This window comes from Anomalospiza imberbis, chromosome 14 (assembly GCF_031753505.1).
Source record: "Anomalospiza imberbis isolate Cuckoo-Finch-1a 21T00152 chromosome 14, ASM3175350v1, whole genome shotgun sequence".
Lineage (NCBI taxonomy): Eukaryota > Metazoa > Chordata > Aves > Passeriformes > Viduidae > Anomalospiza > Anomalospiza imberbis.
This window is the reverse complement of record NC_089694.1, coordinates 17507071-17534239: the sequence shown is the minus strand read 5'-3', so window position 1 is coordinate 17534239 and position 27169 is coordinate 17507071. Positions and strand designations below refer to the sequence as shown.

Below are 27169 nucleotides of genomic sequence, written 5' to 3'. Positions count from 1 at the left end.
GTATGGTCTGGTTTCTGTGTAAAATTCTGTGAACTTGAATTCCTGATGATGCTTCATTTCAACCTCAATGTAATTTGATGAGTAATTTTTGAAAATCACTTACATGCAGCCTTATAAGCCACACGTTTTGTCTGCAGTTTCCTGCAGGTTGACCGTGGTAAGTTTTGAGTGCTGTGACCTTAGACAGTTGTTTCAGTTCCCTGCTGCTTCACTTCAGTGCCAGAGCAAGTTGTGATGCAGTAAAGAATGGAAGGTTTCTCTTTAGTAAATAAATTATGACTTCCAGTCGTGGTAAATCTGAAGTGTCTCAAATGCTGGGTGTTACTCATCTGAGAATATTAATGTGAGAATATTGCTCTGCTGCCCTGTTTCTGTGTGCAGGTGATAGAGATTGAAGATGCCTCACCTCTGAAATGTCCCATCACAACCAAGCTGGTTTTAGATGAAGATGAAGAAACCAAAGAACCATTAGTGCAGGTTCACAGGAGTATAGTGACCAGACTGAAACCACACCAAGTAGATGGTAAGGAAAAAGTTTAAAGGAAAGAAAGAAATTTTTTTCTCTCCAGGGGCACAGCACCTTATGCAGACTGAATTAGAATAATAAAAACTCCTTGACTGGCAAAACCAGAATGTGTCTTCTCTTCTCCCTGTCCCCAAGATGAGGCAATCTGCATCCTCTCAGGATCATTTTCAATCCCAGTTGCCACATCTTCAATGAAGCTGTGAATATAATCAAATTCAAGACAGAGATAATCCCACATATAGCCCACTGGACAGAAATGAATTAATAATTATCCTGACAGCTGCTTTCCTGAGAGTTATCATGATCTCAGTGATCACAGCTGTCTCTTCTTGGGTGAACTTTAATAAAATGAATGTTTAATCAGAAAACTTCCGATAATTTTCTTCAGGTGTTCAGTTCATGTGGGATTGCTGTTGTGAATCTGTAAAAAAAACCAAGACGTCTCCTGGCTCTGGCTGCATTCTTGCTCACTGTATGGGCCTGGGGAAAACATTACAGGTAAGAAACAAAATTCATTTCCGAGTGCTGTGTACTTCTCTTGCAGCTCAGAACAAGAAAATAAATACAGCTGGCAGGAGATAGGCTCCAGGAACCTGTTTCAAAGACTGGAATAATCTTAAGCAGGTTGTGTTTTTTCTGTCTTCCTCATTAATTTTTTTCCCTTAAATGATTTGTTTTCTTGACTGTTTTAAAATTAATTTGCTGCTGCTGAAGTATAAGTTGATCAGATCTGGTTGGTTTTTATTTTTAATGGCAGACCTTGTGTGTAGAGTCAGATGCTGGTGGGTTTGTGGGGATTTTTCAGTGGCACAGAGCTGAGGATAATCAGAGAACTGAGGTCACTCACAGTATGACCAGTTCAGGCAAACCCAGGCTGCAGCTGTGGTTGGGGCTGGTGCACAGCAGGATTTTATCTCCAGCTCCAGCACATCTAAAATGTGCTTTGTTTAGGGAAATGGGGCTGACAGATACAGTATTTTGACAGTGCAATTCTACAGAACATTTCAGAAATCACCTTTGAAAGGTGTATTTTTACAGACTTGATCCTAGCTTAGCTGGTGTGGTTCTGGAGGAGTTAATCACACCTTTTAGTGGAGATCTGCAGTGCTTTGCAGAACTGGTGTGTAGGGGACTTTTTCCACCTACACTTCACACACCATGTAGTCTGATGAAATACTTACAGCAGAAGGTATTTTATAGTGATCCAGATGTGTTAATGACAGTAATTTTGGCTGTAACTTCTTGATAATCAAAGAAAGCCATAGTTAGAAACATATATCAATATAAGTGATTTTGAAGGCTGGTGTATGAAGCTGAGGTGGTTGTTTTTTCCATATGTGTCCATTTGCCAGTCACTGCTGTGCTCTGTGAATGTTGTTTAGCTCTTAAAAGAGCTGAACCAGCCATGAGTTCTAGCAGATTTTGCCAACTGCAGTAGAGATCAGGCAAATCAGGGAGGTGGGGACTTGCTGGCCAGGACAGAGGACTGTGGTCATGAGACTTCCTGGGTAGTTTTGTCTTACACAGAAGCACCAATAAATCCTTTTTGTTTTAAAAGCACTTTGCTGCCCAGTGTTCCAAGCACAGTCATGCAGTTTAAAATCCCTCTATTAAATCAGAGTTGCCAGATGCCAAGATTTGATGCAGGAAGAACTTCTGCTGTTGTACATCCAAAGTCCAGAGGGAGAGCTGGAGCTGCCATGGGATCACTGAGTCTCCTCTAGTCCTGCCTTTGTTTGCTGCTGCTCAAAACAGGCAGCCCAGCAGAAGCACTGAGTGGCACCACAAGGTTTTGGGTTTTTCCCAGCCTCAAGGAGGTGTTGTCATCCTCAGCATACAGCCAGGCTGGCTGCAGGGCCAGTCCTTGGAAAACACGGCCGTAGCCTGCTGCAGAGCTCTGCTGAGAGAATTTCCCTTGAAATGCCTTGAAAAAAGTGTGAGAAACTGCTTTAAGACTGAAGTTCACTTTTAAGAAACTTCACTGTGAATTTATTTTATGTTTGGGACGAATGTTGGGAAAAAGCTTAAAAACGACCTGATGGAAGTTTAATTTATGAAAATGATTGGTGAAATGTAAGGGGAGGGTTCTCTATGAAATCATTCAGCAGTTCAAAAGTATCTCAGTGTGTGAAGGATGTGTGCAGCCATGGAACACACAGTAAGGAGTGTATGAACTCCAAATACACCTGTATGAAAAGGTATCAAAAAATCTATTTGTTTAAACAAAAATACATTTAAACAAGACTGTTGTTGGTAATTTAATTACATAATTGAATGGATAACATTTATCTTTCTTTCCTGGTGTTTATTTGGGGTCCTGCCTGTTTTTCCTCTTGCAGGTAGTGAGTTTTCTCCACACAGTCTTGCTCTGTGACAAACTGGATTTTCGGACAGGTCTGGTCGTGTGTCCACTCAACACTGCCTTGAACTGGCTGAATGAGTTTGAAAAATGGCAAGAAGGTTTAGAAGATGAGGAGAAACTAGAGGTAGGAGGCTTAAAAAGAGTTCTTCATGAAATAACTGGATGATTTACAAAATTGGGAAGCTCCACCACTTAAAATAAAGGCTAAGAAATGTGCTTTAACTGTGTGAAAAATCTACTTGTATTAATACACCAGAAGTATTAAGAATTAGACCACTATTGAATATTTTAAAAGGAATTAAAGGGTTTTTTTCCCCTTTGGAAGGTCTATGAGCTGGCAACTGTGAAAAGGCCCCAGGAGAGGAGCTACATGCTGCAGCACTGGCAGGATGAGGGAGGTGTGATGATCATTGGCTACGAGATGTATCGAAACCTGGCACAAGGCAGGAATGTGAAGAGTAGAAAACTTAAAGAAATATTTAATAAAGCTTTAGTTGACCCAGGTAAGTGAAAATTTATACAGCTTGTATAGTTTGGACTTCCAGGTTTATGTATATGAGCAAAGAAAATAAATAGTGTTGGTAAGATTCATCAGATTTTCTTTGTGGGCTTTTGCTGAGTTTCAGAAATTTATTCAGAATCTCCCCCATCTGCTTTTGTAAATAGGTTTCTGTAACAGTCTTTTCTATAAAATCTAATCCAAGGAATATATGCTAGAAACTTTTCCTATTAACTATTTTTATTTGCTGGCTTTGTTTCCTTTGCAAAGTGATTTGAGGTTTTTGTTGGGGACCCAAGGCTGTTTTAATCTGTTAATTTGTTACAACCACAAGCTGTTTTGTCCTTGATGGAAATCTGCCACTAAGGGGGCAACTACACATGAAAATGGTAGACAGTGTACCTTAGGAGTGTGAAAAAACAAGTGTTAATGAAGTGGTAATTAAGGGAATGCAGATAAAGCAGTTAATTATTTTTTCAGCCTTGGGAAACAGATGTCTGGTTTGAGCTGAGCTTAGCAAACTTATGTCAACATGTATGGAAGCATGTGAAAATATTCCAGGTTGATAATAACTGATTTCTCAGGTGGTCCCCAAAAAGGACTAAAAATTTTAGCATTAGGAAGGTTCACCACAATAGCAAAATTTCCCTAGAAATTCTGAACTGGCAACAGATACCTAAAAATAATTTAGGGTTATGCAGAATGTCTTAAAAATTGGTTTTAAGAGTTTTTACAACTTTGCTGTACTGTTGGTATTTCTCCTTGAGAATGCAAGTATGGAAGGCAGAGTAAGTGGAGCTGGCTTTTCTTGGATTTGAATTATCTGCCTGGACTTTACATTGACAGTGTGTGATTGATTTTCTTTGTTTCCTTTTTATGATTGGAAATTGTACTTGTTGAGCTTGATTTTGTGAAGTTTCCTACTAAAGTAGGGCTGTGAATTCTGTTCTAACAGACAAAAGAGTTTATTCTAAGGGGGAAAATAACTTCATGATTTTTGGCCTTGGCCAAGTGGAATTGGCATCTGCAGCTCTGCCGAAATGCTATTGGAGCAGCTAAAGCATTAATTAATTTTCTGCCAGCTTGACTAAGTCATACAGTGGCTGTGGAGTCAGGGAAGCTCCAGTACAGCAGCTGATGAACTATTGTAACTATTTTTGTTGATATATAATGCGTTGATTCCACACACATCATTTCAGCAGTGAAGGAAATGCACTTCTTGCCAATGTGGTTTTTTTTGACTCATTCTACCTAGGCTGTAGTTATTAAGAACAAAAAAAAAAACCCCAACAACAAACCAAAAAAGAGGGGGGAACCCTATTCTGTCAGTGCTGTTCTGTATCTGATTTTCTCAGGATATTGCATTTATTGGGAATATTGGCAAAGAAGTGAAAGCTAAGGGAGAAAACATGTGAACTGCTGTCTCAAAGTAGTGGTGACAGGACAGTAATTCTGTGTTTAGCATTTTTTTTCTGGTACAGTGATGAAATAAAATGTTATACAATAATTAATTTTGGGAGGGCTTTTTTCCTAGTGCAAAATGTAAGGGAGGACCAACATAAGGGTTGTTACCATGTGTCTTTACAGCAGCATTGTCCCTTCATGGATTTTAATTTGTGTAACCCCAAAAATACTGGACTGTGGGATGTTAGGAGGAGACAGTGACTGGTGTAACCTTCCCTGTCCCATCCCATGGTTTTTCCATCCTGCTGTGTTCCTGTTCTTCCAGAGCTCTTCAGACACCGGGACAGAGCAGTGTTTGGGCTTAGGTCATGGCTTTGTGTAGTTTTAATTGAGTGTGGACGCTGCAGCACGTTGACCCTCACAGATTTTGAATAATTCCATATGAACATGAAGCCTCCTGGTCTGTTCCCTTCTAGGACTGGTTGATAGAGTGCAATCAGGCTGTTGGGAAAGTCAACCTTGAAATAACTCCTTAATTATTTTTGTAGAATCATGGAAACTTTAAGGTTGGAAAAGACCTGCAAGGTGGAGTGCAGACTCACTGTGCCTACCAAACTGTGCCATGATCTTCCATGATCTTGAGGTGGTGGAATCACCATCTCTGGATGTGTTTAACAGAAGACTGGACATGGCACTTGGTGCTATAGTCGAGTTGAGGTGTTAGGGCACAGGTTGGACTTGATGATCTTAGAGGTCTCTTCCAACCTCATTATTCTGTGATTCTGTGATTCTGTCTACTCTTTTTTTGAACACTTCAGGGGTGATGACTCCACCACCTCCTTGGGCAGTTCCTTCTGTGCTTAACCGCTCTTTCAGTGAAGAATTTCTTCCTAATATCCAGCCTGAACTTCTCCTGGTACCACTTGAGGGCATTTCATGTTGCCTCATCCCTTTGTCTATTTTAACTAATTGCAGAAAGACAGAAGTGTTTGTGTCTTTTTGCCCATTAATTTTTGGAGCCATTTGGATTGGCTAAATGTGCATTACAAGGTTCTCATTTGTTTCTTGCTCTCTTGGTGGGTCAGCATGGACAGTTACAGATTCCAGTGCAGGAGAAAAACATGTGCTGGCTTCTGCTGGGACTGGAAATAGGGAAACCTTGGCCTCTGGGAGGACTTCCCGTTCAAAAAGCTGCAGATTTGGGATTTGAGTGCTAATTTCATGAGATGTGTCGGGTGAATACTGCTGGGGTAAGATACTATACAGGAGAAGCTTGTGTTGCACTGTCAAGGAGGGCAGAGGGGGAAGGTTTAGCCAAAGTTTATGGGTGGAGGAGTGATTTAATTAATTAACAGCTCAGCTATGTGGAAGAATGGCAGGATTTTATACACATGCAGGGCTTCCAGGCTGCCTTGTGCCACTGCTGAAGGGCTGTTGGTTTTTGATCACTGCTGTGCTCTGCTTGAAGAACTTCAGTCACTTTTTATTTATTTATTTATTTGTTGCTGCTAACAAAAATTCTGGTACTGTTTAACTTGGAGACTTCTCTTTAATTGGCAGTTGTATTAAGTTCTTGTAGACTTCAGAGGAACAGGAGAACTGTGTGGATATGTTTTTATCTATCTATTTTTTATGTATTTCAGTATATTAAGTATATATTTATGTATTTCAGTACAGTAAGAACGGTGAGAAGATGAAGACTTTGAGGAAGGATTGCATGCATAGGGCTTTTTAGCCTAGGGAAAAAAAATGAAACTGACAATTTTTCCACCATTTAAGAGCTGGTTAATGAAAGGAGTGTTGTCAGTTGTGATTAGGAGAAAGGAAAGGGCAGGATTTATTCAGATTTGTAGCAAATTGCAGTGTTTCAGCAAGAGAGAGACTGTGGAGTTTCCCACTTCTGTCAGGTCTGCCCCTTTCTCATAACCCTGATCTCAGATGGAGAAGATGATCTAAATGATCCCCTGAGGTCCCTTTACATTCCTTTGTCATATTTTGAGGAATGTTCTGTCCATAATGATTTGCATTTGTGTTTTGGAAGAACAAGGGAAAAACCCCACAAATGGATGAAAATCCCTGCTGCTGACCTGTAGCCAAGATGTTAGTTCAAGATATCAGTGCTGCATTTCTGCCAAAAAACCATGAATAATTGTACTGAGATAGGGTTTTTTCATATTTTTACTGTCATTCACTTACTCTAAACAGCAGGTTTTGAGGTGGTTTTTTAACTAAATTTCTTTAACTTCATGGGAATGAATCACAGTAGTTAATGAAATAAAGACTAGAGAGAGGATCTGTCGCTGCTAGAGATGGTTACTTAAAATTAAAGGAAGGCTTTGTGTGTAGCCACTCAGTGGTTTTCATTCTTGTCAAAACTGGGAAGGCACAAAAGTCATGAAATAATATGGGGAAATGTTTCTGTGGCAGGTGGGAAATTCAGAACTACATTGGCTTGGACAAGCCTAAGTGCATTTGGAATTCGTAATGGTGGATTTTCATAGTTGTCTTCTAGACTTATTTTGAAAGTTTAAAGGTTGTTTTGTATGGGTTTTTTGCTTGGAAAGAAATATATTCTTGATTCCTTTCTCTTCACATGTAAGATTCAAATCACTTTTAAATCACCTTAAAATGGCATGATTAATGTGACTGGCACTGGTGTGTGTGCAGTCAGAGGTGTAATCGATTCTCTGCTGTTGATCACTGCCCTAGAATTAATTTTATTCTTTAGAAGGCAGTCTGAATTTAGCCTGAGACAAAATATTCTCAGTAAATTATAAAAGTTTAAACTGTCCTTGCTGACAAATCCTCCTTTGCTCCTCAAATATTGGCCTTTTTAGTGCTGAATTGCTGAACCCAGCTGGTGGCTTTTATCCAAGGTGCAACAAATTGTCATGAACTGCTTTCAGAGTTGAGAGTGCTGGGACTGAGGTCAGGTTTAGAGCTGGTAAAACATTTATTCTGAGTTACTACTTGGATCCTAGAATATCTTTTACTTCATTTTCAAGCAAGAAATTCCAGAAATTGTGCTAAGTCTGAAAACAATTAAGAGTAAGTCTGTTCTGCCAAGTTGGGTATTATTTATCTTATTATTAGAGTTGCTTTGCATACTGAGGGAATGTGGTGTGCTTTTGACATTCCTTGTGCAGCTCACTTAAACCAGACTGATATTTTATCTCCTGGAAGAAAGCTGAGGACATTCCTGAGGTGACTTTCAGCTGCAAGGTGGCAGTTCACTTGTCTGTAATTCAGATCAAATCTGGTTGTGTTTTATATTATCTAAGACTTGTGATTGCACTCTGTCCCCCTATTGTTGTTCTTGCCTTAATGAAAAATTTCAGGTTATCTGGTTTTTGGGTGTTTTGGGATTGCCCAAGTGTCAGTAGATGGCAGCCTAAAGCTGGAGAGAAGGAAGTTTTACTGAGTTGTGACAGGATGGATGGAGGTGCAGCCATGCACAACCAGCAGCAGGAATAGACCATTTTAACAGGAATATGCTGCAAAACTGAGTTTAATCCTTGCCATGAAGACTTTACAAGCAACAGCCTTGATTTTACCAGAGTGGCTCCTCTGAATGCTTGTGCAAAGGCTGAGTGAGAACCCAGTCAGTGCTAAAAAATCTCACCATAAAACACACAAACAAGTTTAAAAAAACCCCAAAGTAACAGTGGTAGAACAAGTTTTGGATACTTTGAGCTGTCAGGTTCTTTGTGGCAATGAAAGATTGTGGAGAGATTTAATATTGTTTCTTTCCAGGTCCTGACTTCGTGGTGTGTGATGAAGGACACATACTGAAAAATGAAGCATCTGCTGTCTCTAAGGCAATGAATTCTATTAAATCTAGGAGAAGAATAATTCTGACAGGAACACCACTGCAGAATAATCTCATAGAATGTGAGTAGTTGTCTTTCATTTACTTCAGTACACTTTTGCCTGTCAGCCATAGAAGATATATTTAGTTTGACTGGAAGAAAAGGACTTGAAGCAGTGCAAATGCATGCTAAATTTCCCTGTATTTAGATGTGGCACATTTATTTTCTGTTTGCATTAATCCCAGTACTGTGCTTTCCACTTGGAAGCACTCAAATGTGATCTGTTTCTCCTAGATCACTGCATGGTTAACTTCATTAAGGAGAATTTGCTTGGCTCAATTAAGGAGTTCCGGAACCGATTCATCAATCCCATCCAGAATGGGCAGTGTGCAGACTCCACTCCTGTGGATGTCAGAGTGATGAAGAAACGTGCTCACATCCTCTATGAGATGTTGGCTGGCTGTGTTCAGGTGAGAACAGCTTGTCCCTAACTCATCACTTCATTTCACTGCAGGGAAGGAGAGGAATTCTTTTGTCTCACTCTGATGAAATCACCCAAAGGCTGGTAAACTTTTGATTTGAGAGCTCCATCAATCTTTTAACTTAAATATTTTCACTGACTGTTAGAACCCTGCATTATTTGTGGCTAGAAGAACTTCATTGTTTTTCTCCAAATGTCAGTATATTCTAAAATACAAGTGTTTGAGGATACAGCTACTTCCTGCTGGGAGACAAGAACATTTTTTGGTAGAGAAGGACATTAGTTGTTCTGAAATACTCCATTTTAATTCCATATGCACATTTAAGAACTGCCTTAAAGTCTGCACAGAACGTTGCTGGTCCATAGTTTGTCAGTTATTTCTGAATATGTATTTTTTCTCATCTGCGAGAATCAGAACAATGGAAAACGAGAGAATGAAATTATTCAGGTTCAAAAGGGTGAAAAACTTGTTACTTTATAGACCTTAGATTAAAAAAAGCTTTGGATGGAGCCCACATGGATATTCTCTCAGCCCTGTGCAGAGCAGATCCTGTCCATAGAGAGCAGCTCTCTCTTGTAGTCATTGGGTGAGTGGGGAGACAGAGTAGTGTCAGAGCCAAAAAAGCCCAAAACAGAAGTAAAATCTGGCTTTAGTATTCTTAAATAATAATAATAATAAAAAAAGTAGTTCCCAGAGCAGCTCCTGGAGTTGCAGTGAACTTTGCAAGGACTTGGAACTGGGCATGGGCTTAGCAGGTCGTAGACTTTGGCCTCAGAAGCACCTGAGTGGGCCAGGTGGGCTCCTGCTGCAGGGCCTGCAGTAAATTGTATTTCCTGGGCTGATTTTCCCCCTCTGGGGCTGAAAGCACCAGGATGACCATCACTGATCCACAGTGCTTCGTCCTTTGAGATGCCACAAGTCCTGAAGCTCTCAGGACTTGCCATGTTTCTGTGACTGAAGCAGTGTTTGTAAAATTGCAGAGGAAGGATTACACAGCATTAACCAAGTTCCTGCCCCCCAAATACGAGTACGTGCTCGAGGTGAGGATGACCCCGATCCAGTGCAAGCTGTACCAGTATTACCTGGACCATTTGACAGGTATGTGCCTGCAGCTCTGATGCCATTTAATAAGGGGCATTTTGCCACAGTTGCTGGGTAAAAATCAACTTTTTGAACATTGTCCTATGTGCTAAAGTGCGTGGACAACAAAAAAAAATAGGCAGGGGTTTTTAGTGGTTTTTTGTAGCAGTAGAATACTGCAGTGTTACAGGTCATTAAAGGTAGCTCAGATTAGCCAGATTCATTGAGACTGAAATGCAAATGTTATTTTGTGTTTTCCACCTTGGGCTGCTTTTACAAAACCTAAATAGACAAGTCTGTCTTTTTAAGAGGATTTGTGTGCATTTTTGTACTGGGGAGCAACGTGCTTTTATGTAAAAAATATAATCATGTTTCTCATTATCAAGAAAAAGGAGAAAATCTAATTTTGACAGCTTTAACTAGGAGAAAAAATGGCTGTGAGTGAGTAATTTGATCCCTTTTACAAGAGATGTTGCAGTATGATGTGCAGCTGGAAAGAACACTCAGATGTGCTCTGCTGGGCTCTTCAAAGGGGAGCAGAGTGTGGCAAACTCACTTCAGGGCTCACTCTAAAACCTGAACTTCATTGTCAGGTGTAGGTGGTGGCAATGAAGGTGGAAGAGGCAAAGCTGGAGCTAAACTATTCCAGGATTTCCAGATGTTGAGCAGAATCTGGACTCACCCTTGGTGTTTGCAGCTGGACTATATTAGCAAAGAAAATAAGGTAAAATAGATATATCAAAATACTCTCACTTGAGAACTTTCCAAATAAGCTCTGCCAAACTCTAGGTAAAGTTTCGTCAAATTAATGGAAATCTTTGTTGCTGTGGGGTCATTTTGCTGCTGGTTTTGTCATATTTTTCTTGCTGGGTATGTTGTCATTGTTAAAACATCCTGCAAGGCCAGGCCTTTACCATTGTTTAAATGAAGAGTAAGCAGATGGCTAAAGGTTTAATAAAAGCTTCACACAGTTAATAATTTCTGTTTTTTCTCTTTTGAGGGCTATTTTGATGAAGACAGCATGGATGACTTCATAGCTTCAGATTCCGATGAAACTTCCATGAGCTTAAGTTCTGATGATTATGCAAAGTAATTGACCTTTTATTTAGTTTGTTGGTGTTGTTTCCCTTATAGAACTGAAGAGATTTCTGTAAAGTGAATGTTTATTTTGTGTTTTATGTGTCTGTTAGAATATGTTTTCTTTCAGTGGGATCTGGAAAAAATAATGGGGTGTATAATGTTGCTTTTTAGGAAAAAAAAATCCAAGGGGAAAAAGGTGACGAAAGAATGTAGCTCGAGTGGAAGTGGCAGTGATAATGATGTTGAAGTCATTAAAGTCTGGAATTCAAGATCACGTGGAGGTGGGGAAGGAAATGTGGAAGATCTTACAAACAACCCAGCATCAACAAAGTCAGAGGAAGGTGAGGATAACACAGAGTGATGAAAATGTGAGGCAGCTTCATTTTGCAAAAGGCAATTGGAGAGGGCTGTCAGGAATTCTGCTGTGTGGCAGAATGGCAAATCCCTTAATTCAGTTACAGCTCCTGCTACTTCTAATGATGTATTTATCCTGGAAAAACAAGGGGCATCACCTTAGAACTCGGAGGTTTTGAGGCAGGGAAGCTGCACAGTGAAATTTTTAAATTCACAAGTACAAAATTACAGAACCTGGAAGATTAATGGAAAGATTAGGAAATGTATCTGTCATAATTTGTTGCATCTGGAATTTGAATTGGATGCTGAGCAGGCAGATCCAGCGCAGCAGGAACACAAGAACTCTTTAAAGTTGTTATTCAAACTTCTTACAGCTGCACACTTAATTTTTGTTTTTTTTTTCCTGTAATAATCTAACTTTTGTCTTGTATCTGGTATCACAGAGATAATTTTCTGATTCTGTAATTTCATGTGTGTCTAATCTCTTTCCCTAAGTAATTTAAAAATTTTGGGAGAGTTCAGGTGGGAAATCTTTTTTTTGCCCCCATCCCAATGGCAACATCTTGTAAATGTGTAAAGGGTGGAGGGTGTTGTATGTAAAACACTTACAGAGATTAAATGTGTTAAAGGAATTACATTATAGGCAGGCTGAGTTTCAGTCTCTGCATCCCTTAAATGTTTAACTCTTGTAATTGCTGATAGTGCAAAGGCTGTTTTTTCTTTGCCTCTTTGACTCTTTTCATACCAGTTAAATCTGATAATGAGGGAGCAATTCTGTAGTTCAGACATTCAGAGCATTTAAATGAAGACTGTGTTCTCATGTTTGATCTTTATTTCTTTGTCTTTGTTTGTTTGTTGGTTTTTTTAATAGGCAAAGCTACATCCTCTTCCAATCCTGGAAGCCCAGCTCCAGACTGGTACAAAGATTTTGTCACTGATGCAGATGCTGAGGTGTTGGAACATTCTGGGAAAATGGTGCTGCTCTTCGAAATTCTTCGAATGGCAGAGGAGCTGGGAGACAAAGTGTAAGTTCTGCACATGTCATTAAAGACTTCAGGAATATATTATAATATAGTCATGTACATATAAAATATATTAGTCTGACAGTGCTCCCCATCCATCCACTCTTCATTCTGCTGTTTGCTGAAGCTCACAAGCATGGTACACCCATTTTTGTCACGGATCTTCCCACACCTGCATGTGCTCCACTGAAGTCTTGCTCTGTTTGTCTCAAAGGTCGTATCAGAGGGAGGAGGGAACAAAAATGAAGTGGTGCAATAATTAAAACAACTCCAGAGATGAAGTCTGTGTTTCCCTGCTTCTTTTTTCAGTCTAGTGTTCAGCCAGTCCCTAATATCTCTGGATTTGATAGAAGATTTCCTGGAGCTGGCTAACAGGGAGAAATCTGAGAGAGATCAGCCTCCTATCTACAAAGGTGAGTGTCTCCTTCAACAACTGCAGTGCTCAGAGCTCTTTCACAAGTCTCTATGCAGTGCCCCTGGAATGGTTTGAAATCAGTGTTTCCATTAGGATTTGCATGCTCTGGACTGCCCCTGAGGCTGGCAGGGTTCTTGGGCTCCCCTGCAGGAGGTCTCTGCTGTCCCATTATGGACTCTCTGATTTCACTCTGTATCATCCAAGCTTCTTGTAGCCTAAGCAGATTAAATGTTCACATCTGAGAGAAGGCATTTTGTTAAATTCTGCACAAAAATGATGTTAAATCCTGGTGTGTGGCAAATCCTGATCCTTCCTCCTGGGAGAGAGAGAGTGAAGGAAAATGAGGCTGCTTTAAACCAGCATGTAAAACATGGAAAATGTGAATTTAGGCTTTATATGCACAGCAGCAGGTTGGCTTATGGATTTCATAGGCAGCAAGTATTGAGTTAATTATTATCCTAGTGATGCTCCAGTGTCATGGAATGCCACTCTCACTGAGATGTTCCCAGAGCTCCTGAGGGTGCTGTTCCTCCTTACCCAGAGTTTCATTCCCAGGACATGTGGATTGAAGAACTCCTTCAAGCCTGCCTTTCCTTCCCAGTCTCTCACCAGCTCTTCCATGTGTTTGCATTTAAGAGATAAGGGAAAAGTGGCTCAGTGATGGTGACTGGAGATCTCCAGTATGTGTCTCTCACAGATTTATTGTTCCTGCCTCTTGCTTCCTAGTCTGAATTTTGTCATCTCAGACATTGCAAGGTGTCTTTTTCAGGAGTTGTGCCTTTATTGTGAGGTTTTAAAGAGGTTGGGGGTTTTCATGTGTGGTAGTTCTGACCAGCAAAATTAGATCATGGCAAGGTTCACCTTTCCTGACAGAACTCACCAATCTGCCTCTCACAATGGACTGAGTTGAGCAGTGCTGCTCCCAAAACCATTGTTTTCTTTATGATTGATGGCTCAGGGATATTAATTTTGTGTACAGATACCTTGATGGCCAGAGAAAATGGAAGATTACTGAGAGAAGAAAATCCTCCGTCAGCTGTAGTTATTTTTTTCCCCCAGTCTGACAAGAAATTGCTGTAACTCACAGGGTCATGAAACCCAAAGATCTTGCTGGATTTCAGTTCCAAAATGAGTTTGACCTCTGAAATCTCCTTTGGAGCATTGACTTCTCAGTGCTGGTTGTGTGGGAGACTGGCTGACACTGGTGCTGTAATGTGAACCCACCTGGATCCATTGGAAAAGTGCAATTAGTGCTACGGCGCCTAAAGATGAGATGTAACAACATCTTTGGGACTTCTAAAATTAACTTTGGCTCCAAGTTAAGGCATAGCTCTGCAAATTTATAAATACAGCTAGAAAGTGTGAAAAATAAAAGGACTTCCCCCCACCAAAAACAGCTCAGGGCATTTGCAAATAATTAAATTTAACCTCAGAACTATTTTTTTTATTATAAATTCCTGTTATTAAGTTCCAATGGGTTACCAGTCTGGTTATTTACAGCATCTGCATTTTCATAACTTGGCTGTTGCATTTACAGGTGAAGGAAAATGGTTCAGAAATATTGATTATTATCGCTTGGATGGCTCAACCACAGCTCAGTCCAGAAAGAAATGGGCTGAGGAGTTCAATGATGAAACTAATGTGAGGTGAGAGCTCTCCTGAGACATATATGCTTTATTTTCTCCTGTTTCTTTCTTTTGTTCCCTAATTATTATTACTTTTATTAGCTTAATGACCTCAGGACCAGGCAAATGATCAGAACTCACACAGAAGACCTGCAGGAATGTGTTCCTGACTTCAGATGAATCCCATTGCACTCAGCAGTGTTCCCTTTAGATTGTAACCTATTTAAATCAGAGATAGTGTTTTTATTGCAATTACTTAATGGCTACAAGGACCTAGGAAGGGGGTGGCCAGGAGGCTGCTGTCTCTGGGCCACTCAGGTGCAAATTAATTCTTTTAGCTGCCTCCAGAACTGGCTCCCAGCCCTCCACTGCTCCTCCAAAATGGGACTTTCAAGCCTGATTTAGATAGAGAGGCACAAACTTGTATTTGAATGAAGTTAAGGAGCTTCACCTTCCTAGATTTGTTTAAAAAATAAAGTATGTAATCATGGCGTGTAGTCATTTATAATGTGCAGGGGAAAAATGTTAAATTAAGAAGTGAACTAATCCAGTGTTTATACTTTTAAATAGTTTTTTCTGTCAGGTCTCTGTCAAGAACTGGTTCCAAGGTGAACCTGAGTGAGATTTTTCTGTATCTCAAAAAACCTGAAAGTTTGCAGACCAGGAAAGAGTTTCAATGGCATGGAATCTGCCTGTTTAAAATTATGGTTTAATTTGATATAACTAATTTCATTAGAGCTTGAAAATGCAAACCCCAAAGCTTTTTCTTCCCCACCAGTTTCTGTTAACAGCTAATTTGCAAAAGGCCTTGATGTGTATTTTTGGGAGTGAATGTTCTGCTGAAAGTGTTGTTCTTGTAAAATCTGCATCTGTTTTATGCTTAATACATTATTTTAATGAAGTTTAGAGTTATTTCAGTGTATGAACAACAGTTATTTTCCAAAATGCTCAAATTTTGCAACTCTTCTCTGTTCCAGAGGCCGCCTGTTTATCATATCCACTAAAGCAGGTTCCCTGGGAATAAACCTGGTGGCTGCTAACAGAGTCATCATCTTTGATGCCTCCTGGAACCCCTCCTATGACATCCAGAGCATCTTCAGGGTTTATCGCTTTGGGCAGAACAAGCCTGTGTTTGTGTACAGGTTTCTGGCTCAGGTATGTTCCTGCCTGCAGTTTCTGTGCTGTTTCATCCTGCAGTCAAATTTGGGAGCTGGGACTGTGGGGGCTGTGCCTCTTTGGGCTGGTGTTGGGGTCTGTAGTGACCCAAGTGCATCCAGTCATATTCCAGCTTTGATCTGGAGCAGCTCATGAAGGAAAGAGTGGTAAAATAAATGGCACATTATTTCCTGTAAAGTCCCCCTTGTCTGACACTTTGTTTGACCCAAAATCTGGAATTCCAGCAATGATTCACATACCCAGACTCAGAAGAGGAGTCTCAGCCTTTTTAATTTGCACACCACTAAAAACTCTGAATGGAGCAGTCCCTACAGAGGATGGTGCTGGTGTTGTTAGGGAATAGCCCTGCTCAGGGCAGCTCCTTCTGCAGACCCTGATGGTCCAACTGCAGTGAAACCACGTGGATACAAGGGAGTTTTTCTAAAAAGGCCAGTCCTGACTTGAAAACTCATGTCACACCCTACAGATGTTTAAGATGGATAATAACTCGTGTGGACACTGATCTGTGCTTTATGTAAGGCCATTGTTTCTCTTAGCAAGTGCCTCTTCAGCTTCTGGTTCCTCAGGTGAGACACAGGAGCCTGGAGCCCTTTCCCAGTAGCACTTAACCCTTGATCCAGTCACTCTTTCCATCCCAGCTGAAGCAGATCCTTGTCTGGGACATGTTACTGTCACAAATGGGGTTTTTCTTCAGCCTTCAGTTTATTTTTGTAGTTTTCTCTGTGCACTTTTGAACTGTTGATATCCTTTTTAAATTACGCTGTTCAGAACAGGCTGTGCTGTTCTCATCCTTCTCAGTCATCCTTTTTTTCAAAAAATAAGTAATTTTCCTTTTTTTCATCAAAGATCTAATTTTTTTGTACACAGCTGTGGTGAATTAGGTTTGACTGCCTCCCTTCCCCTCTCCCTTCCACCACAGTGATATGGTATCTGTTTTCCTTTTCACAGGCTGCTCAAAGCAGCAAAATAAGGTACATGCTGTGAAAATTGCCATTTTTTGGTCAAAATCCTACTTTGGGGAATTAAAGCAAAACTGGATCTCTTAAAAACACCACTAAAAGACCAATTTTCTTCCTCTAGTCAACAGCTAGATGACATCTGTCCCATGCACAGTTCCTGCTGTGCTGCTTCCAGCAGGTTTTTCCTTTTATTGCTCAGCAAACAAACAGCTTGAAAGTGGTACAAACACGGTCGCAGAAACGGGGCAAAGAGAACTGCTGGGTGGCTATTTTGGCTTTTTGGCACCTGTGAGTATTGCTGTGGGTGAGCAGTGGCTGTGTGTGTGTTCAGGGAACCATGGAGGACAAGATCTACGACCGGCAGGTGACGAAGCAGTCGCTGTCCTTCAGGGTGGTGGACCAGCAGCAGGTGGAGCGGCACTTCACCATGAACGAGCTCACCGAGCTCTACACCTTCGAGCCAGACCTGCTGGATGACCCCAACTCCGAGAAGAAGAAGAAGAGGGACACCCCCATGCTGCCAAAAGTGAGTGGTGGCCACAAGCAGGAATTTTTTGCTGTAAAAATAACCCGGGTCTGTTTAAATGTGTTCCAGGTTTTTAGTGTAGAGGAGTGCTGGCCACTTGGAGTGGAGGTGAAGAGCAGGAAACACAATAAAATCCATAATTAATACAGCAAACTCTGTAATGAGCTGGGTGAGGAGTTTCCCCTCAGTGTCAGTGACACAATGAGAGAAAGATACTCATTAAAAGACCCAACTTTTAAATCGGAACAAACAAAGACACATTTTCACACATTTTGAAGGAATAGAAGCTTTACTGCATGAAACTGTGGAAAATTCAAACTAGCATCTGAGTGGGTGTTGGTGAGACCCAGCACAAGCTCAGTTTGTGAGGTGGCACTGGAGGTAAGAGTCATCTTAATCCATGTTTTCCTTTGCCAGGACGTTTTGGGGTTTAGTTCCCAGTTTAACTTCCTTTAGTAGAGATAAGAGAAGAGTTGCACTTGGGTAAGAATAAACTTTAAGGGAAAGAATAACCGGTTCCATTATTTTATTCTTTTTCTCCAAGTCAGTTTATATTTAGGATTAGGCTGTGGGTTTATGTTTCATTTATAGTCTCTGTGTTTGTGGGCTGCTAAAGACTAATTCATCCTTTAGCTGCTGTGGAATTCTCTGCTTCTTGCCATTTGGAACACATCAGGGAGTGGCCAGTAGTTCATGAACTGGTTAAATTTCTGTGGTTTGCTCACTATGCAATGTCTGGGCATTATATTATACAATTAATAGAATTTTATCTATTTTTATATCCTTAGTTATTTCATGCTTTGTGCATTTGTGCCTCCACAAACAGAGCCAATGCATCACCATTTGCTGATGATGCTGCTTATTTTAAAAAATGTAAAAATAACTTGGGAAGCAGTTGAATCTGTTTACTCAAAACATTGATCAATCCAATGCAATAGTTATATTTTAAAGGCTTCTGGTTTTCTATTACAAAACAAATCAGTTAATGAATGTGTTTATAAACTCAAAACTTGTTCCATCACTCAGTTTTATGTATTAAGTTCCATATTAATGCCATCATCAGTGTAAGGCTTGTGCAAGTCAAGTGGAATATGAGCTTTTAACCATTTCCTGCCTGTAAATAGAGCAAATCTGGGGACTGGAATTATTTTTGTGTTGTCTCATGGTTTTAGCAGATGGTATTTTGTCCTTTTGAAGATATGAATCTCAGTAGATGCTGTGTGCAAATTTCTAATTCTTTTTTGTTTGATGGCTGAAAAGGCTGTAAATAAGTAAATTCATCTGTGCAAGGTCCCTCAGCCATGAACTCAGTTAACTCCTCCTTATTTCAGTGTGATTTTAGCAAAGCTGCACGATTCAGCTTGGTTATTAATCTCCTTAACAATTAATTTAACAACACACAGCATTTTTTTTAGGTTGATTAAAAAATGTATTGATAGGAGCACGTTTTATTGTAACATCAAGTAATTACACAGCATTTAGAGATAAGAATTCTCTTTAAGATCCTGTAACATCAGGGCAGGGTAAAAATACCACTTTTTGTGCTTTTAGAGTGCAAGGGGAGAGCAGAGTCCTCAGGACATGGGGACAAGGAGGTTTGGAAATGCACCTTTCAGAGCTGCCCCTTTCTGGAGGGAAATGTGAACAGGAATTAGGGGAAATGTGTTCCATCTTTTTCATCTGGGCATGAATGTGGAAGAACCTGTGGGGATAATTGGTTTTCTTCTCAGAAACCTGCCTGGCTCCAGTGGCATCCCACTGGAGTGGGAAGGGTCTTCAGGAGTCCTTGAGCCAGGATTCATGTGGGTTGAGGAGGAATAATTCAGAGCTGAGTGCTGGGGTTCTTCTGACTCCTTTTTAACTTCCTGGATGGAAGGAAAAAACAAATATTTAATTCTTGTGTTTTAAATGGGATGGGAGAATTCATTCTGCATTGTTTTAAAGTCAGCAAGTGGAGAAACAAAACCTGCTTGGTATTAAACTAGATCCTTGAGAATTTTGGCTTTACAACATCCAGCTTTGAGTCCAAGAGCATTTTTCTTGGAAAATGCTGTTAAGATTGAGAAGGTATCGAATGCTTTTATTTTCTACAAAAATGACATAGGTGCAGTCTGTTGTTTTCCTGGAAGATTATTAAAGTTTCATGTCCAATTTCAATTGGAGCAGCAATTTTCTGCCCTCTGCGGTCTAACAAGACCTCAGGGTGTGGAGATTCTCAGGGAAGAAGTGCCTGTGGTGCTACAGCCCCAACTCCAGAGCTCCAGGGCTCTGCCCTCACCCCTCAGAAACAGCTTCTGGTCTTCAGCTCTGCAAATACTTGGGGTGAACAGAATATTTGTAATACCAGTGTGCTTCACGTGGATGATTTAACTTCCATTGTTTCATTTCATTCATCCCCTCTCCCTGCCCAGCTGGAAAGGGCTGCTTTGGAATTTCAGTCCAAAAGAGGTTCTTAAGGCTGGGTGATGCCTTGGGCACCTTGGCTGTATTTAAGCACAGAAATAAGGACATTGTAATTTGCAGAATAGTTCAGTGCAGTCCCTGGGCTGGACAAAGGCAGTGCTGGGGCACTGGGTGTCCCTCAGAGCTGGCCCTGCTCTTGCACCCCTGCCCTGGGCTCATTCCCCATTCCTCATCCAGGGAATTAGACTTGAAGTCACTTTTTTATTGATGTGAAATGAAAACTTGGCTCAGTTGAGGTCATGTAATGCAGACTGGAAAAGCAGATTAAAATCACAGTTCAGGTTCAGTGGATATAGATATCAGTGTTTTATACTACCTCAGGACAGAGCCATGTGGTTTACTGTGCTTCCATACTCAGGGATGACTTTGTGAATTTTGATCTCAGGCTTAGAAGAATTTGCCTCTAATTTAATTTTTTTATATTTTTAACTTTAATATTAAATGTTCAGCTGGTTAAGAAAAACCTGTGAATTACAACATAACTTGAATTCCTTCATGGAAGATTTCCTTTCTAATACATTGATCTCTCAGTAGCATTTAATTTCCATCAGGATTCTAAAAAGACAAATGTCTTTTTTTAAAATCCAAACCCCTTTTTCAGTCTCTCTTCATATTTTCCTTCATGCACCAGGATTTCATCCTAAAGCTTACAAACCAATTGATAATCATTACTCTACCAACATGCTAAACAAATACAAAGACATAATTATTCTGATTGTTTTTATGTGTAAGGTGGATTTATTATTTTTTTTTTATTGTAAGATTGAACTAAATATATCCCTGTTTTCAAGCTCCCATCATTAAAGTCAACACAAAATACAGTTTAGAAAAGCAAAGCAAAGCCCCAGCTGGATGTCATTTAAGGCACATTTGGAGGGCTGTGCAGGCTGAGGGAGCCTGGGTCATATTCCAGGGTTTGTTTGCAGCCCTGCTCTTCCCAGGGCAGTTCCTGCACTTCCAGGATCCTCCTCAGCCCCCTCCTTTGGGCTTTGTGTCACCCCCATCCCTGGGTGTCCCAGCACCCCAAACCCCCTCCTCTGGGCTTTGTGTCACCCCCATCCCTGGGTGTCCCTGCCTCCCTCCCAGCATCCCAAACCCTCTGCTCTGGGCTTTGTGTCACCCCCATCCCTGGGTGTCCCTGCCTCCCTCCCAGCATCCCAAACCCTCTGCTCTGGGCTTTGTGTCACCCCCATCCCTGGGTGTCCCTGCCTCCCTCCCAGCACCCCAAACCCTCTGCTCTGGGCTTTGTGTCACCCCCATCCCTGGGTGTCCCAGCACCCCAAACCCCCTCCTCTGGGCTTTGTGTCACCCCCATCCCTGGGTGTCCCAGCACCCCAAACCCCCTCCTCTGGGCTTTGTGTCACCCCCATCCCTGGGTGTCCCTGCCTCCCTCCCAGCACCCCAAACCCTCTGCTCTGGGCTTTGTGTCACCCCCATCCCTGGGTGTCCCAGCACCCCACAACCCCTCCTCTGGGCTTTGTGTCACCCCCATCCCTGGGTGTCCCTGCCTCCCTCCCAGCACCCCAAACCCTCTGCTCTGGGCTTTGTATCACCCCCATCCCTGGGTGTCCCTGCCTCCCTCCCAGCACCCCAAACCCCCCATGCTCTGGGCTTTGTGTCACCCCCATCCCTGGGTGTCCCTGCTTCCCTCCCAGCACCCCAAACCCTCTGCTCTGGGCTTTGTGTCACCCCCATCCCTGGGTGTCCCTGCCTCCCTCCCAGCACCCCAAACCCCCTCTGAGCTTTGTGTCACCCCCATCCCTGGGTGTCCCTGCCTCCCTCCCAGCACCCCAAACCCTCTGCTCTGGGCTTTGTGTCACCCCCATCCCTGGGTGTCCCAGCACCCCAAACCCTCTGCTCTGGGCTTTGTGTCACCCCCACCCCTGGGTGTCCCAGCACCCCAAACCCTCTGCTCTGGGCTTTGTGTCACCCCCATCCCTGGGTGTCCCTGCCTCCCTCCCAGCACCCCAAACCCCCCGTGCTCTGGTCCCTGTGCCCAGCAGTGATGGTGCAGACCCCAGCCGGGACATTCTGAGAGGAGCTGGTGGTGAGGACGATGATTCACACCAGACAGGAGAAGGGTGGGACAAAGAGCAGCTCATTGATAATTGGTTAGCATAATTAACTTCCCAAGCACACAGAAACAAACAGCTCTGTGGAGCTGCTGTGGCAGATCCCAGAGTGGCTGCAAAAATCTGTTTGTTTGTGGGTACTTCTTCCAGTCATGGTTCAGCTGAGATTATAAAATGCCAGGGTGGGATGGGCTGGATTCCTGCTTGTGCAGGCCCTGGCTCAGTGAGGGCAGGACCTGGAGGGGCTGGAGGGACTCAGATAACTGCTGGACTGGAATTCTTCTCAGGAGTGGTTCAGGGATGTTTTCATATTAGGAATTTCAGCCTGAAAGCTGAGGTGCGTTGCAGCTTCCTTAATTCTTGAAGCTCACAAGTCATGTAAAAATCCCTGTTCAATAATGACCTAAGAAAAGGAGCTCCTGAGGTGCAGCAGGAGCAGTTTTTCATACTCCTGTAGGGATCTTTCTCTTCATCTTCTTTAGCATCACCTTGCCCAGGTCAGGCAAAAAGGTTTGACTTTAAAAAATGGGAGATGTCGGACCCAAAGTACTGCTCAGGGTTTGAAAGCTGTAGGGATGCGGTTTCTGTATAATAAATGCAGATGTATTGATGGTCCTGTCTGTTGTCCAGCCTAAGCAAAGGAAAAGCCACTGCCAATATTCCATCCTTTTATGTGCACTTATTGTTGTGGAATCTGAGAGCATTCCTGTGGTTTATTAAGTGACCAGACTGTCATCTCTGCAACAGATTGTTAATCCATTGCTCTCCCTCTGAGGAAAATTGTACTTCTAAATTATTTTCAAGTTTTGTTGTGCTGTGGAGTGCTGATAGCTGCTGTGTGTGGAATGGGGAGGGGAAACACACGTGAGTGACTCCTTCATCTCCTCCTCTGAACAGGACACGATCCTGGCAGAGCTGCTCCAGATCAACAAGGAGTACATAGTTGGGTACCACGAACACGATTCACTCCTGGACCATAAGGAGGAAGAGGAACTCACTGAAGAAGAGAGGAAGGCAGCCTGGGCAGAATATGAAGCAGAAAAGAAGGTAAACCTGTTTAATCTGGTTTATGTATTTGAAAATAACCTTTCCAGGTTTAGAGTTCCAATTATCTTTTCAGTTTTTCTTTGGATAATTAAATTTTGTTATAGACCAAGAAATAAATATGTAAAGCAAATCTTGACATAGGAAAAATGGAGATACTGTGTCTTTTTTGCTCCTTCAGTGCTGGTTCTTTCTGTGTGTTTGCTTTGCTGTTTTAATTACAAGTTACTTTTACACCTGCATTTTTTTTTTTCTAATTTATGATAAAACTCAGCTGATGTTCTGTGTAATCCCTCTTTTCCCATTTGAGGGTGTCTCTGTCAGGGGCTCTGTGTGACAGTGTTACCTTCCTTAGCTAATACACAGAAATACAACAGAAATCAGTGGAATGACAGTAAGGTGGAGCCCTGTTCCCATTTTGTTGCCCTCTGCCCTGCATTGTATCAGACACAATTGATGGTGATTTATCCTCACTAATTGGGTGTGTGGGGTGCACCAAAGCTCTTTGTGTTGCTAAAACAAAAGCTGTGCCTTTACCCTTGGCAGGGTCACAAGGGAAGTTAATGGATGTCACCAAGGTTGAAATTCTCAATCAGATTTGTTGGTATTACCCCAGATTGCCTTCTGAATTTCAGTGGGCCAGGCACCCTCAGAAGCCTTCCACTGAAAGTACAAAAAGTGGGTGTATAAATTGCCACTGACTACCTTGATGAAAAGGTTAGGGGAGAGAAAAGAAACCGGGAGATAAAGAGAAAAATCTGAAGTTGCCCTGTGAGAAATCCAAATGGGCAGTGAGCTTTACATTCCTGCTAATAAATTGTGTATTTTACTTTTTCAGAATTTCAGTACAGGCTGGTCAAACTCAACATTAAGCATTGTGTTTTCAATATAAAATTTACCTTAACCAGCTTAAGCTGTACTAATAAGCCGTGGTCATTTATCTATCAAATATTGACAAGCTAAACTCAGAGATTATTCAAGACTGGATCTTGGGTTCCTCTGTGACTGCAATGGGGGTTCTGAGCTGAGGTTTGGAAACCTCCACGGTCAGTGTTCAGGGCCTGTGGCTGTCTCCAGGGGCTGCTTTGGCTGTGTGGTTATTGCAGAATTACCAGAGTTAGTGACCAGTGCACTTTGTGTTTTTCAGGGCATGACCATGCGTTTCAACATGCCCACAGGGACCAACACAATGCCCACAAATTTCAGCTCTCAGACGTATATTCCTTACAATCTGGGTGCTCTGTCAGCAATGAGTAACCAACAGCTGGAGGTAAGGAGCACAGCACGCCTGTGTTGCTGCAGGGGTGTTCTGTCACAAATTGTGGATAATGTCAGTCTGAAATATCTTTGTATTTTTAATAGTTTGGAGGTTTGGGTTTTTTATTTACATGTAGCTGTACTGAAGTTTAATTTGCATGTATATAAACCTATACCTGGGCAGATTGTCAGGATTCTGGAGCATCACCTGCATTCATTGCAGACTTTAATTACCACTTTTGAAACTGTAACATCTTCAAGTCTGTATGGTAGAAAATTTACCTGAGTTTTTACCATTCTCATGCTGGTCTGAAAACCTGTGGGTGCAAAAATAGGTTTTTACAAGTGCTGTCTACAAATTACCAGGTTTATACATGTTGTTCAACTGCTCTGTGCTGAAATTCAGATGTGTGGCAGCTTAGACTCATTGACTTGCGCAAATTGAGAGCAGAAAGGTAATTGAAGTCTAGGTGCGTACAAGAGAAAGATCAGGAAGGTTGGGGAAGAAATGGGTTTGTTGTTTCTGTGTTTTATAGCTGATGTTCTGGTGTTTTCTCAGGACCTCATTAATCAAGGAAGAGAGAAGGTAGTGGAAGCAACCAACAGTGTGGCAGCAGCAAGAATCCAGCCTCTTGAAGACATCATTTCAGCCATAGTGAGTGCAATGGATAACCCTGGGCTTAGATCAGGAGTGGAAAACATTAAACATTATCAAACAAAGATACTCCTGCTGCAAATGGTCATCCAGCTAATGAATTGCATTATTGATGAGCATCATTTCCAGTTGGGAGTGACCTTTATCCCTGCAAACCCCTGGTGGTGTGTAGCTGGCACAGAGCCTTACAGGGGTGGCAGTTTAGATCCATAAGTATTTGCTGTGCTCTGAAAATGCTGTTTTTTCTAGAAATCAGAACAGCAAATACAGGCAAGTAGTTACTGTATTTTGTGGACTGCTAATTTCCAGTTAGAATAACTCCTGGTTCTGGTGAAGCAGTTTTGCACTGACTGGAAGTTGGGCTGGTTTAACTCTTGGTGCAACTGCGAACATGACACAGAGCATCAGTTATTGTCAGGCTTTTGTTCAAACGACCAGTGCCAAGAAGGTTTTGGGTTTTTTGCTTTCCAGTGGAAAGAAAACTTAACCCTGACGGAGAGCCAGGTGCAGGCCCTGGCCCTGAACAGACAGGCGAGCCAGGAGCTGGATGTGAAGCGCCGAGAAGCCATTTACAACGACGTCCTCGGGAAACAGCAGATGGTAAAATACCGTACATTTATTTACCTACTGTCAGCGTTTGAGTGAGGATCTTGTGTGTGTTCCTTCCTGAGCTACAAGTGTATGTTTAGGCACATAAATATCCCTCACAGAATGGTCAGCAGTGTGCTGGAGTTCATTGCTTGGCCTCAGTGAGGGAGACACGGGAGAAGTTCGTGAAAAAGCAACTCACCAGGTGTTTGAGCTGAAGGGCTTTGCTGCAAGGTCATGAGGCATAAAGAGAAATCTGATTCCCAGAGCTCAGCCAGCCACTTAGGAAACACATCTTAGAAAGTGTCGGTAATGTTGTTTTAGCTTAGAATTACTTTGCAGAATCTCTGAGTTGCCCAGATGATGTCAGAGGGAAGAGTTTTTCTCTCAGACAAACAAACACTGACAGTCCGCAGGCGGGACTTTCAAAGGGAAGATGAATGGTACCTGACAAATGATGATGTAACTTATACCTGGGAATAATTTCACAGTAGAGTACGTGTTGCCATGGCAACTCACCTAAGTGCTGCCTGCAACACAATAGCCAAGTCTTCGGGAGAACTGAGCCCTAAATGCTGTTACTAAATGGTTTCTCCAGTAATGGGCTGCTGAATACCATCACATTAGGGATGGTGATAACAATGGGGCTTTTTCCCCAGCCATGCTGTCCCTAACAAATTGATTTCAGCTCTGAACCTGATCCTGGGAGCAGGGGGACGGGTCGTGCACTCAGCCAGCTCTGCTTTCCCTCCACAGTTAATCGGTTGTGTCCAGAGGATCCTGATGAACAGGCGGCTCCAGCACCAGTACAACCAGCAGCAGCAGCAGCAGATGTCCTACCAGCAAGCAGCCATGGGCCACCTCATGATGCCAAAGCCTCCAAATTTAATCATGAATCCTTCCAGCTACCCAGCCATAGATGTGAGAGGAATGTACCAGTCAGTGTCTGGTGGGATGCAGCCACCACCCCTACAACGAGCACCACCCCCAATGAGAGGCAAAAATGCAGGGCCTTCCCAAGGGAAATCAATGTGATTTTGCACTAAAAGCCTAAAGGATTGTTAAAATCAGAGAAAGAACTTTTATTTTTTTAGGAATCAATGGCCTAACAGAACTCAACTGTAAAAAAAAAAAAAAAATTAAAAAGAATAGTTTGGTTGCTCCCCTTAAATACCATGTTCCATATTAGTGTTTCAGCTTTGTTTAAATAGGTCACAATGTTTTCCCTCTTGTCAGTGATGTTGCCTAGAATCTTCTTACATATGTTGAGTACAGGAGATAACAAGTTGTTTTCAGTGAAAACAAGTCCTCCCGTTACAGTAGCATCTCCACAGGTTTCCTGTCTAAACTCCTACACTTGCTTTTTGTGGCTGCAAAGCTGTGGGAAGCTTAGGAAGGACTGCAGGTCTGTAAGTTCAGTCTGACATATGTGAATTGAAAACAGCTGAGTTCTTGATTAGAGTTGATTCCTCAAATTATGGAATACTTTTCTGCTTACCCATTTATTTCTATTAGTGGGAACGTTGTAACAGAAATAGTCTAGTTTCCTTCATGGGTCATCTGTGCTGAATGGAACAGGAGCTGAAAATGCTCTCTGAAACAGAACTGAGTGCAATATTTGTAACTACTACTGCTCTGAACCTTCTGAGACACAGGGAACTGTGCATCCAGCCTTAAACGTGACTGGGCCTTCCCCAGTCTGCTGCCATTTCTTATTTTCAGTTCCATGTGATGGAATAACAGCTGATGGTCTGGGAGTGGGAGATGCTTT

The 27169-nt window shown here is 41.9% G+C and overlaps 1 protein-coding gene across 2 annotated transcripts in view; it reads left to right on the top strand.

The window, feature by feature from the left end:
* ATRX (ATRX chromatin remodeler) overlaps positions 1–26608 on the top strand; it is a 66165-nt gene extending 39557 nt beyond the window's left edge. For both annotated transcript variants that reach the window (XM_068205198.1, XM_068205197.1), the window contains 20 exons: positions 382–523; positions 915–1024; positions 2866–3012; positions 3214–3391; positions 8545–8682; positions 8895–9070; positions 10063–10180; positions 10756–10886; positions 11163–11251; positions 11414–11583; positions 12468–12621; positions 12928–13031; positions 14571–14679; positions 15636–15813; positions 17125–17319; positions 22752–22901; positions 24046–24168; positions 24715–24810; positions 25282–25410; positions 26155–26608. In XM_068205198.1, coding sequence (XP_068061299.1) covers positions 382–523; positions 915–1024; positions 2866–3012; positions 3214–3391; positions 8545–8682; positions 8895–9070; positions 10063–10180; positions 10756–10886; positions 11163–11251; positions 11414–11583; positions 12468–12621; positions 12928–13031; positions 14571–14679; positions 15636–15813; positions 17125–17319; positions 22752–22901; positions 24046–24168; positions 24715–24810; positions 25282–25410; positions 26155–26433 — 2916 coding nt within the window. In that variant the 3' untranslated portion in view covers positions 26434–26608. The remainder of the gene's footprint in view (positions 1–381; positions 524–914; positions 1025–2865; positions 3013–3213; positions 3392–8544; positions 8683–8894; positions 9071–10062; positions 10181–10755; positions 10887–11162; positions 11252–11413; positions 11584–12467; positions 12622–12927; positions 13032–14570; positions 14680–15635; positions 15814–17124; positions 17320–22751; positions 22902–24045; positions 24169–24714; positions 24811–25281; positions 25411–26154) is intronic.
* The last annotated feature ends 561 nt before the right edge of the window (positions 26609–27169 follow it).